Source organism: Lepus europaeus, chromosome 19 (assembly GCF_033115175.1).
Source record: "Lepus europaeus isolate LE1 chromosome 19, mLepTim1.pri, whole genome shotgun sequence".
In the NCBI taxonomy this organism is placed as follows: domain Eukaryota; kingdom Metazoa; phylum Chordata; class Mammalia; order Lagomorpha; family Leporidae; genus Lepus; species Lepus europaeus.
The window spans coordinates 12,433,169-12,444,868 of record NC_084845.1 but is presented as its reverse complement, the minus strand read 5'-3'; the positions used below and the strand labels follow the sequence as shown (position 1 = coordinate 12,444,868).

The following is an 11,700-nucleotide window of genomic DNA, read 5'->3' as shown; positions in this document are numbered from 1 at the left end:
TCTTCCATCCACTGGTTCACTCCCCAAATGGCCACAACAGCTGGAGCTGAGCTGATCCGAAGCCAGGAGCCAGGAGCCTCCTCTGGGTCTCCCACGTGGGTGCAGGGGCCCAAGGACTTGGGCCATTTTCTACTGCTTTCTCAGGCCATAGCAGGGAGCTGGGTTGGAAGTGGAGCAGCCGGGACTCGAACCGGCGCCCGTATGGGATGCCCGCGCTGCAGGTGGAGACTCAGCCACTGTGGCACAGCGCCGGATCCCAGAGCCTGGCCTTGTTTGTAAGTGGGGTCAGTTCTTACCCAAGTCTCAGCTTCCCCACGGAGGAAAGACCTAGGGAAAGGCGAGGAGAGCAGCGTGCAAGCCCCGCTCGGCAGGAGGAGGAGCAGTGGAGAGAACGGGCTGGGTCCCGAGCCTCCTTCCCTTCATTTGACACGGGGACAGCGCCACCTGCTGGCTCGCCCCACCTGCCCGCAGCTGCCGGGCGACAGCTCCGGTCTCCCGTGGAATCGGCCCTGGAGCCGGGTATCGGAACCAGGTGCTACGGTGTGGGACGCTGGGCGCCCTAACCGTTAGGCTACACGCCCGCTGCTGTTTTCACTTAGGACAGTTAGGAGGTGAAGGCAGAACCCCGCAGGGGCCGAGATGAGCTGACTCCTATCAGTTTTTGGGGGCAAATCGGGCAGCCGTGGGTGTGACCCCTGCCCCCGCCACGTCCAGTTTCAGGACCAGTGGTGCTCCCTAGGGCTGGATCTAGGTGGCCATATCCCAGCTGACGGGCCCCGAGGACAGCCAGGACACCGGTCAGGAGCGAGCGCGCCGGCGGCAGTCCGCCCAAGGCCTTTTGGCTCTCTCGGGCTCCCGTCCGCCCGTCCCTCCTCTGCGCCCCGATTGGCCGCAGGCCCAGGTCGGGGCGGGCAGAGCGGGGAGACTGGGCGGGGCCTCGTGGCGTCAGCGCAAGATGGCGGCCTCGGCGGCGCTGTTCTCGCGCTTGCGGAGCGGGCTCCGGCTCGGCGCGCGGGGGCTGTGCACGCGGTTGGCGACGCCGCCCCCCGGGGCTCCAGACCAGGTGAGCGGAACAGGGCAGGCGCTGCGGGCGCGGCGCCCGCGGCTTGGAGTTTTAGACAGGGAGCTGCCGCCCGTCGGCTCTGGGATGCCGCACCTCAGGGTGCTGAATGGAACACTGCCCGCCCTTCGGGCCGGCTCCGTGCCTCCCGGGGCGAACGCTGCGCTCCCCTTCGGCCGGATGCTGGGGGCCGATGCACCCTCTGCACCTCAGCTCTCAGCCACGTGGGCGCCGGGGGCGGAGGGTCGCCTGCTGCCCACCTCAGGGACCACTCCGGCGCTAGTTGCGGGAGAGCCCCAGCCTGGCCTTGAGGTTTTCTTGTCCGCCTCGGGCGTGGGGCAGGTGAGGTGGACGTCGGGCGTCCAGTTCGACCCGCCTCCATGCTGACGGGACCCAGCCGTTCTGACCTCCAAGTCCGTGGCCTCCTTGCGCCACTTTCCCAACCCCAGACGAGCGATCGCCCCTGCCCGCCCCCGCCCTTTCCCCTCTGGGTGTCCGGACGCCTTGACCTCCCGGCCCAACCCCCCGTGTGTGGGGCCCGCGGCGCGCCCCGGACTCCTCCCGCGGGACAGGCTAAGCGCCCTCCGCGCTGCAGGGCCTCACCCCCTTCTCCACCACAGGCTGCTGCGGAAATTGGGAGCCGCGGGGGATCCAAGGCCCCCGGACCACAGCAGCAGCCGCCAGGCTCCGAGGGCCCCAGCTATGCCAAGAAAGTCGCGCTCTGGCTTGCTGGGCTGCTTGGGGCCGGCGGGACCGTGAGCATCGTCTACATCTTCGGTGAGACGCCCCGGCCCCACAGTTCTCTGTTCCCCTGGGGCCGCCCCTCTGCCATTCATCTTCACCCCCGGGCGCTTCCCTGCACAGGGCCACCAAGTAGGAAACCTGCTTAGGAAATCGGGGGTCTCCTTTCATCTCCCTCACCCCTGTGTAAGGTCTCTAACTGGCTGGTTCCTGTACGAGGCTACGGGGAGCCAGTGGAAGAGGGGAGGTGGGGAAGGCCTGGACCAGCCTCCCGGGCTGTGTCTCCTCTCTGCAGCCACAGTCCAGCCCTCCCCCGAGTCTCTTCATCGCTCAGACACCAGGGGGCTCCATCCCCCCCAACCCGGAGGCCGTGTCTCTGGTGCACTTACGCCCCCTGTCCCCCATCTCCTCCAAGACCCAGGAGGCAGCGCCCAGCTCTCCCTCACTCCTGTCTCCCTTGCAGGAAACAACCCTGTGGATGAAAACGGTGCCAAGGTGAGTGGGAAGAGACCTGAGGCCTTGCCAGGAGTCCCAGCCTGTGGGTGGGTGTCAGGGCCTCCTTTGGGTCTAGGGTGAGCCCCTCCCTCCCTGGAATCAGGCCCTGGAGATCGCTTTGCTGGGTGGTGGTGGGGTCTGCCTCTGCCACCCCAAACTTTGCATTTTCTCTCTGCTTCCCAGATTCCTGATGAGTTCGACAATGGTGAGTCAACAAGCAGGGACCGGGTCCCTGACGCAGCCAGCTCTGCCCATCTGGTGCCCCCAGCCCCTGGACGCAGCCAGCTCTGCCCATCTGGTGCCCCCAGCCCCTCCTCCTTCCGCTGGGGGAGGGGAGCCAGCAGCTCGATGCTTTTCTGGGAGGGGCATCACAGAGACCCAGCCCTCAGAGAGCAGATGGTCAGGGCCAGGTGGGGGAGGGGAGCCCGGTGGCAGGGCCTGGGGACACCGGGCTGTCTATCCACAGACACGGCATCTGCTGCCTTCGGTCTGAGCACCTGCAGCCCCTGCCCCTCTCTGTGGCAGCCTCTGTGTTTACCCCCATTCAACCCGGCTTTGGATGGAGTTTGTTTAGATTGCAGAGTGTTGTTCCGCCCAGGCCTGCCCGGGAGAGGCTGACATTGGTGCCTTCAGAAGGCCACTCTGCCTCTGCTGGGCGAGTTTGCACACAGGCACGGTACTGCACTAATTAAACTGGGCAAGTGGGCAGCTGGGCTGTTTAACTGGGCACGTGTGGTACCATCCTGGCTGGAACAAATCAACAGGCATTCCAGTTGGCTCCTGGGCAGATAAACATCGTGTTTATGTGTACTGCCTTAGCTGGTTTTAATCGTGTGATTTTAGAAAAAAATTTATTATTTATTTGAAAGACGCAGATCTCCCATCCACTGGTTCACTCCTCAAATATCTGCAACAGCTGGGGCTGGGCCAGGCCAAGGCCAGGGGCCTGGAGCTCAGTCCAGGTCTCTTACTCGGCAGGGACCCGAGGACTTGAGCCATCACCTGCAGTTCTCAGGGCGCATGCGTAGGAACTAGAACTCAGGAGCAGAGCTGGGGCTTGAGCCCAGATACCGCTGAGTGGAATGGGGGGCCCCTGCCGTGAGTGGAATGGGGGGCCCCATCGGCGTCCTAACTGTATCAAACATGAGCCTCTCTGCTATAATTTTGTCGAGACAGGCGCATAGGGAGAGCTGTGAAACCCTGCAGGTACCTCCCCACCTTCATGGAAGGTGTGTATTGTGAGAAAACTGTGCGTGAGTTCAGTTGTTTTTATACCAAAACTTACCTTTTAATTTTTTCCGCCAACTTTGAAATACCTGCATCCTGTTTTAAAGTCAAGGGAGAGGGTGGGGGGGAGCCATTGTAATCCATAAGCTGTACTTTGGAAATTATATTCATTAAATAAAAGTTAAAAAAAATAAAGTCATGGGCGATGGTCACAGGAGTTTGTGGTTGTGAGCTGGCTGCAGGTGGGCTCTGGGGCCCTGGGTGCAGCTGCAGGTGGGCTCTAGGGCCCTGGTTGCAGCTGCAGGTGGGCTCTGTGGCCCTGGGTGCAGCTACAGGTGGGCTCTGTGGCACCCTGGGTTCAGCTGCCACGTGGACCGCCCGCCTGCGTCCTGTGTCAGAGTGCTGATTCTAGCCAGCTGTCTGCCAGTGCACCTGGAAAGCAGTCGCTGATGGCTCATCTGCCCACCTGTTTGGGCCCCTTCTACTCGTGTGGGAGACCTCAATGGAATTCCTGATTCCTGGCTTCAGCCTGGCCCAGCCCTGGTTGGTAGAGCCATTTGAGGAGTGAACCAGCTGATGGAAGATCTCTCTCTCCGTCTCTGTCACTCTGCCTCTCAAATGACGCAGCATGTTTATTTAGAACAGATTGTCCACCCTCAGCCCTGGTGGCCCCGGGGCCAGATGAGGCTTTGCTGCCCGTGTAGCCGGGGAGGGTATCTAGCATCCCCCCACCGGATGCCAGCGTTCTGACAGCCAGAGTGTCTCCAGAGGTTGCCTGGTTTCTCAGGGAAAGGGAGAGGCAAAATCGTTGCCAGTTGAGAACCAGTGGTTTCAAATACACCACTGTCCGTATGTATTGTGGCGTACTTAGACTCAGCAGACACGGCGCCTGCTCGCCCAGAATGGGCTGGTGTGCTGGCGTGCTGTCCGCAGGTTCGCGTGCATGTTCCCGGCGGCCCGGCATTGTGTGGTCGGGAGTGTCCAGGTGAAACCTCCTCCCTCACCTGACAGTGCGCGCTGCCTTCCACCTCTGGGCTCAGGGCTGAGCGGGTTCACACCAGGGAGACGTGTCAGGGTCCGACCGCTCGTGAACGCGGCTCTGTCTGGAGGGTGAGCAGCGGCTTATCTCGGAATCCCTTTGTGCCTGGTGTTCTAGATCCGATTTTGGTACAGCAGTTGCGCCGGACCTACAAATATTTCAAGGACTATAGACAGGTGAGCAGGAGCTCCGGGCCCAGCCCCCATCCCTGCACCTCCGGCCCGGGCCTCCTTGGCTGAGCACCCGCCCCGCCTCTGTACCACAGATGATCATCGAGCCCACCAGCCCCTGCCTCCTGCCAGACCCTCTGCGGGAACCGTACTACCAGCCGCCCTACACGCTCGTCCTGGAGCTCACTGGCGTCCTCTTGCACCCTGAGTGGTCGGTGTGTCCTGGGGAAGGCAGCAGGTTGGGGGCTACCCCTGGGCAGTGGGTTACGATGCTGTGGGCCTCCTGTGTTACCTCGGGGAGGAGGTGGCACGTCCCCTGCCTCGCCGTCCTCACTACCCACTCTGAGGGGGTTCTGTGGCGTGCCTCAGCAGGCCGCGAAGGAGTCAGCTCTCGTTCTGGGCCCCGCCCTGACCCCCAGGAGCAGACAGAACGCTGGGTCCTTGTCCCCCGGGGCCCCTGAGTGTCAGTAGTTGACTGTCCTCTGTCTCCCAGCTGGCCACAGGCTGGAGGTTTAAGAAGCGCCCGGGCATCGAGACGCTGTTCCAGCAGCTCGCCCCTTTGTATGAAATCGTCATCTTCACGTCAGAGACCGGCATGGTGAGGCTGGGGCCCAGGCCGTGCGGTCGGTGTGGCTGGGGCAGGGTGCCCCGGGGCCAGGGCCCAGCCTACCTCTGTCTCCCGCCCTGCAGACTGCGTTCCCGCTCATCGACAGCGTGGACCCCCACGGCTTCATCTCCTACCGCCTGTTCCGGGATGCCACACGATACATGGATGGGCACCACGTGAAGGTGCTCTGTGCGGGTCGCGGGTGGGCCTCTGGGTGCAGGGGCCCTGTCAGAGACGGAGGGACCGGCTCTGAGCCTGGCCACCACCCTGCCTGTGCTTCTGCCCAGGTCCGCTTCCTGGTGGCTGCCCGAGCCTGCTCCAGGCAGGGCGGAGCCTCTAAGCCTTCACCTGTCCATAGAATGCGGGGGGGTGGGGGTGGGACGTGAGGTTTGGACGCTGTCCGTGTCTGGAACTACGAGTGACTGGTAGCCTCTGATGCTGTTTGGGGTTTGTGTGACCTGGGTCTGCTCCGCGGCCACCAGTGTATCCAGTGTCTGTGGGTGTGGGTGGGGCGTTTCTGTCTGTGTCTCAGTCGGTCTAGGGTGTGTGTTCTTGGGGACTCAACAGGACGTGCCGTGATTGGAGGGTCTCTGGTGGCTTCCGTGTGTTGCTGTAGATCATCTGCACCTCTTTATCTGGGTGGGGGATGTCACAGTCACCTGAGGCCGGGGTTACCCAGGCAGGTGGCCAGCTCCCTCCCCAGGGAACCTGCAGTCCAACTCCATGTGGTCAGGGGATCCCTGTGTGGTCAGGGTTGTGTGTGTGTCCCTCCCTCTGCCCGCCCCTTAGGTGGGGAGGGGACACAGATGTTGACCCGACTTGTACCCACTTCCAGGACATTTCCTGTCTGAATCGGGACCCAGCCCGCGTGGTGGTTGTGGACTGCAAGAAAGAAGCCTTCCGCCTACAGCCGTACAACGGTGTCGCCCTGCGGCCCTGGGATGGCAACTCCGATGACCGGGTCTTGTTGGACCTCTCTGCCTTTCTCAAGAGTGAGGCTGACCCCTGGCCTCCTGGCCTCCGCCCCGCAGCGCCTGACCCTCGGCAGGAATATTGTCTCCCATGAGCTACTGGGCGGTTGAGATGGGGTCTGTGCCCTTCGGGGGCCCAAGGGATCCTCTGGCGAGTTCCAGGGAGCATGAGTCCCGCAGTGGCTGACCCTTCCCCTGGCGGCCGCCTCTGTCTGGCTCCACAGCCTGGCTGAGCACACGCTCTCGCACCCGCAGCCATCGCCCTGAACGGCGTGGAGGACGTGCGCACCGTGCTGGAGCACTACGCCCTGGAGGACGACCCCCTGGAGGCTTTCAAACAGCGCCAGAGCCGGCTAGAGCAGGTGGGTGCACTGCTCCCTAACGCGGGCAGTTCCTAGCGCCCCCGTGTGCCCTGGGGCGGTACCGTCTCTGCTTGGCCTTGGTCTCTCTCTGTCCGCCAGTCTCCCAGGGCTCTTGGAAAGAGGATGGGAGTTGGTTCTGCAGCCTGCTGTCAGCACAGGCACCAGGAACAGCCAGCTCTGGGAGAGGGCTGGACCTTGAAGAGGCTTGGGGCATCGTGTGGAGGGGACGAGGGTCTCGGGCAGGCCTGGAAGGGGATCCCCACCAGGTGCATGCCCAGGTCCTGGGGGAAGGCGTCCTCGTGGTCTCGGAGGGCCCTGGGTAATGTGGCAGTGGTCCTGAGAGCAGACTGAGGCTGGGGAGAGACGCCCGGGGTGTAGACTGAGGCGACCTGACTTGGGATTGGGTTCCTGGGGCTGGGCCGGAGCCCTTGAGTGCCCAGAGAAGGGGTGTCTGGAGATTGAGGACCGGGCAGGATGATGCCATCAGGGGAAGAAGGCCATGGGCTTTGAGCTGGGGCCTCACCAGTGTCTAGGCTGGGGCAAAAGATTCTGGGGTTCAAGGGTCAGGCTTCCTGGGACCGGGAGAAGGGGATTATGGGAGGTTCTGGGACTAAAGATCTGAGTGCCTAGGGTCTGTCCCCTAAGCATATTTTTTTATTTTAAGATTTTATTTTATTTATTTGAAAGAGTCACAAGGCCTAGAATTCCATCTGGTCTTGCATGTGGGTGGCAGGGGTCCAAGCGCTTGGTCCTTCTTCAGCTGCTTTCCCAGGCACATTAGCCAGGAGCTGGATCAGAAGTGGAGCAGCCAGGACTTGAGTCAGTGCTCCAGTGTGGAATGCAGGCATTGCAAGCTGCAGCTTAACCCACTGAGCCACAGCACCAGCTCCCCAACACCGCAGCCCGCGCTCCTGCGGGAGCCCCAAGCTGACGCCTGACGGTGGCGGGGGTGAGGGGCCAGGGTCTGGAGCCTGAGGTCCTGCTCTGAGGGTCTGGGGAAAGCGGTCTCCTGCTAGGCACGGGAGAGGTCTAAAGGAAGGGGCCCTAGGGGAGGGCTCTGCCCAGCCCAGGCTGACCCTCCTCTTCCTGTCCCTGAGCCCAGGAGGAACAGCAGCGCATGGCCGAGCTCTCCAAGTCCAACAAGCAGAACCTCTTCTTCGGCTCTCTCACCAGCCGCCTGTGGCCTCGCTCCAAACAGCCCTGACCTCTGGGCTCATCAGACTCAGTGCCTGGCTCTGGGCCCCAAGGTCTCGCAGACCACGGCTTGGGCAGCCACGTGTCCAATAAAATGCATCGCAGACGCCACAGCTCCTGTGTGCGGGAGTCTCCGGACGGGACGCGGGGTGAGGGCCGGCTCCGGGGTTGCCCCCAGCGGCTGCTGGGCTGCGGAGCGCACAGCAGTGCTCTCTTGGGTCGGGGCTGGTGTTGAACCCTGGCCTGGGGATCTGGAAGCCTGGATTCCTCTGCCCTCATGCTGTGTCATCTGCTCAATGCGCATCGTCCTCTCTGGCCTCAGATTCCCCAGGCATGGAAAAGAAGAGTGGGCGGCCCTTGGGGTCTCCCAGGCAGGAAGCTGCCAGGTAGCTGTGTGCAGGGGCTCTGCGGGGGACAGAGAGGACCCCCACCCAGGTGGGTAGCCTCTGCCAGCTGCCGTCCCCAGGACTTGGCCGAGAGCTGCTTGATCTGATTTTCATATAGGGGCCTGCCATTGAGAGCTCTGTATGAAATCTCCTGGGTTTAAATGTTGGTCCCTGGCTGAAACCAGCGGGGGGCAGCAGGATTCCCATGGAGCCATGTGCTGTGCTCACCCCTTCTCTTTGAAGTCAGAGACTTTTACTGTCTCTCATGTGTTTCCTGGAGAGAGCAGTGCAGGCTGTGGGTCATGGCTGCCATCTGGGAGCAGGGCTCTGCCCACACGGGGCAGCAGCCGTACCAGCAGGAGATGTGTGTTGGGCGCCAGCGTAGGTGCGGGATCCACCCACGGCGCAGGAGTGTTTGGGGTCCATTTCAAGCCAGGTGAGGTTGGAGATTCAAGGCAGAGGCCGGGAGGTAGCCGGGCTGCTGGAGAGCGCCTCCGTCTTACTCCATTTTATCTTTCTTTTTTCTTTTTCTTTTTTTTTTTTTAAGATTTATTTATTTTGAAAGAGTTACAGAGAGAGGGAGATACAGGTCTTCTTCCCAATGGCTGCATAGAGCAGGCTGAAGCCAGGAGCCAGGAGCTTCTTCCAGATCTCCCACATGGGCGCAGGGGCCCAAGCACTTGGGCCATCCTCTGCTGCCTCTCTCAAACCATTAGCAGGGAGCTGGATTGGAAGAGGAGCAGCTGGGACAGTAACCGGTGCCCATGTAGGATGCTGACGTCACAGGCGGTGGCTTTGCCTGCTGTGCCATCTGGTCCGGTAGCAGGGCGATGTTGAGTTCTTGAGATGTGGCTGGTGTGACTAAGGAGCGAGGATTTGATTTTTGTTTCATTTTGATGAATTGTCATAGATGCCACCTGTGCCTGCCGGCTCCTGGATTGGAGCGCACAGCTGTGTAGTGAGGCTGCCGGTTCCAGGCTGAGGTAGCCTGGGATTCACACGAAGCTCTGCTGCTTCCCGGCTGGCTGTGGGCCTGTGCCACGGCCCCCTCAGTGCCCGTTGTCCACGTGGGCTAGGCTTGGGGGCCGGGACACGCCCATATGGGTATGTGAGTGTAGCTTTGTCTCGGTCTCATCTGTAAGGTGGGGTGACAGTAGTGCCCGAGTGCGCACCCCCAGGGCACCTGCTGTTCTCGGAGTCACCCTGATCGGTGGGGCTTGCACTGTCTCCCACCCAGTCCCCAGCTGTCCTGCCCCTCCTGTTCCAGACAGCATCTAGTGCTAGTACCTGGTAAGTTTGGTTTTGTTTTTTAAAGGCAGAGTGACAAAGACAGGGAGAGAGAGTTTTCACCTGCTGATTCACTCCCAAAATGGTCGCAACAGCCAGGGCTGGGCCAGGTTGAGGCCAGGAGTCTGGACCTCCATCACGCTCTCCCACATGGGCGCCAGGGCCCAGCTACATGGGTCATCATCTGCCGCCTTTCAGGCGAATTAGCGGAGAGCAGCTGGGACTCACACCAGCACTCGGGCCAGCGCCTGCAGTGCCAGCGTCCCCTGTGGCCACCGGTTTGAGTCCCGGCTGCTCCACTTCCAGTCCAGCTCCCTGCTAATGGCCTGGGAAAGCAGCAGCAGATGGCCTGAGTATTTGGGCTCCTGCCGCCCACGTGAGAGATCTGGAAGAAGCTCTCGGCTTCAGATCAGCCCAGCTGCTGCCATTGGCGAGTGACCCAACAGATGGAGGATCTCGCTCACTGTCCCTCTAACTCTGCCTGGGCCAGGCCAAAGCCAGGAGCTTTATCCAGGTCTCCCACATGGGTGAGGGCCAAGCACCTGGGCCATCTGCTTTCCCAGGTGCAGGCAGCTGTATCCAAAGTGGTGCCATGTGGGACTTGGACCAGGCACCTATGCGATTCTGGCATTGTAGGTGGCAGCTTAACGCACTTAGACCACAACGTTGACCTGAGAGATTCACTGTTTTTAAAAATTATTTTCATTTGTTTGAAAGATGGAGTTACATAGTTAAAGAGATCTTCCCAAATTCCTGCAACAGCCAGGGCTGGTCCAGGCCAAAGCCAGGAGCCTGGACCTCCCTCTGGGTCCCATCCAGGTCTCCTGCATGGGTGGCAGGCGCCCTAGCACTTGGGCCAGGACCTGCTGCCTGCCAGGGTGTGCATCAGAGGGAGCTGGGTCAGAAGCAGAGGCAGGACTTGACCCCAGGCACTGCAGTATGGGATGCCAGTGGCTGCACTGCGGCCCTCGTACAGCCTCGGGCAGTTGCAAGCTCCCCGCTACCCCAGCCCGAGGCGAGCCGAGCAGCCCCTGGAGTGTTCCTGCATCCTCAGACTGCTACTTTAGGGGATGCACAGGGTGGGGGAGGGGTCTGCGTTTCCCACCCACGGGGCTGGGAGAGTTAGACTGCTTGCTGTACCGGTCCTGTGTTTGGGAACAGGGCGTGGGGAGAGGGCGTGGTGTGTGTGCCCACCTCAGTGTGCTTCTGAGGGCCCCTTTGGACCTGGACCCAGACCTGCCTGCTCACCAGGGCATGAAGGGAAGCTGTGTTTGCCCACTGGCCGCTGTGCCGCTGGCATCCGGGCCCCTGCCCCACCTTGATGCTGGCGCAGAGATGGTGCTGCAGGAGGCCTCTGGAGGGCAGCAGTGGGGAAGACCGAGCCGCGCCCAGGAGGCCGCTGAGACCCAGCACAGGGCCGTGGCCTGGGGGTCCCCTGGGTGCTCTGTGGACCAGGACACATTGGATTGTGTGTCCTCCCAGGCAGGGTCTGGCCAGGGTGAAGGCGCACTCCAGGGACCTGGGCTTCCAGCTTGCACCACTTGCGAGCCCTGTGACCCCGGCAAGGACCCTGCCTCCGCCTTTGACTTGGACACACTCTGACCCAACACTACTGCCGGGCCCTGTTGTGTGAACTGGAGAGTGGAAGGCAAGCCCCACCGCTGCCGGCGGTGCTCAGCCCTTCCTGCAGGGTCACTGGCGCAGAGGGAAGTATGGCAGACACCCGCGCGCCTGGCCCAAACACAGGCCGGCTCCTGGCCAGCTTTAAAATCCAGGATGCATTCGGCCTGGAATTTGTTACCCCCCCCCCTTTCCTCGGCCCCCTTGGGGGCAGGACTTTCCCTCCTCCCGAGTCTCCAGTGCTGGGCCCTCACTCTGCCACCCGCCCAGCGGGGGCCTGATTTGCCACCTCCTCCCCAGGAACTGGGGTCTGGGAGGTCTCTGGCCTTTGGTGTTGTGGGGCTGGAGAGAAGTCTAGACGGGCTCCCGAGAACCTGGCTCTGCACAGCTATGCCTCACTGGTCACCGAATCTTATTCTAATACAGAAATATCTTTATGAATTGAACCTGTATTTCCCTATAATTATTAACGTTTCTCCACTCTACAGAGTAAAAGTGGGGGGAGGGGGAGGGGATATACCGCCCCAGGGGCCCTGCCCTT

General features: G+C 61.7%; 1 protein-coding gene across 1 annotated transcript; it reads left to right on the top strand.

Annotated features, from left to right (window-relative positions):
* Positions 1 to 942: 942 nt before the first annotated feature.
* Positions 943 to 7,979, top strand: TIMM50 (translocase of inner mitochondrial membrane 50). Its single transcript, XM_062177988.1, has 11 exons — positions 943 to 1,063; positions 1,681 to 1,837; positions 2,265 to 2,296; positions 2,480 to 2,501; positions 4,680 to 4,738; positions 4,828 to 4,947; positions 5,226 to 5,330; positions 5,423 to 5,521; positions 6,175 to 6,331; positions 6,566 to 6,672; positions 7,775 to 7,979. The coding sequence occupies exons 1-11, from the start codon at positions 956 to 958 to the stop codon at positions 7,874 to 7,876; spliced, it is 1,068 nt and encodes a 355-aa protein (XP_062033972.1). The 5' UTR covers positions 943 to 955; the 3' UTR covers positions 7,877 to 7,979.
* Positions 7,980 to 11,700: the final 3,721 nt, after the last annotated feature.

Coding starts and splice junctions, on each gene's coding strand:
- TIMM50 (XM_062177988.1), top strand. CDS start 956: ATGGCGGCCTCGGCGGCGCTGTTCTCGCGCTTGCGGAGCGGGCTCCGG. Junction 5,331..5,422: donor TCACGTCAGAGACCGGCATG/GTGAGGCTGGGG, acceptor CCCGCCCTGCAG/ACTGCGTTCCCGCTCATCGA. Junction 5,522..6,174: donor TGGATGGGCACCACGTGAAG/GTGCTCTGTGCG, acceptor ACCCACTTCCAG/GACATTTCCTGTCTGAATCG.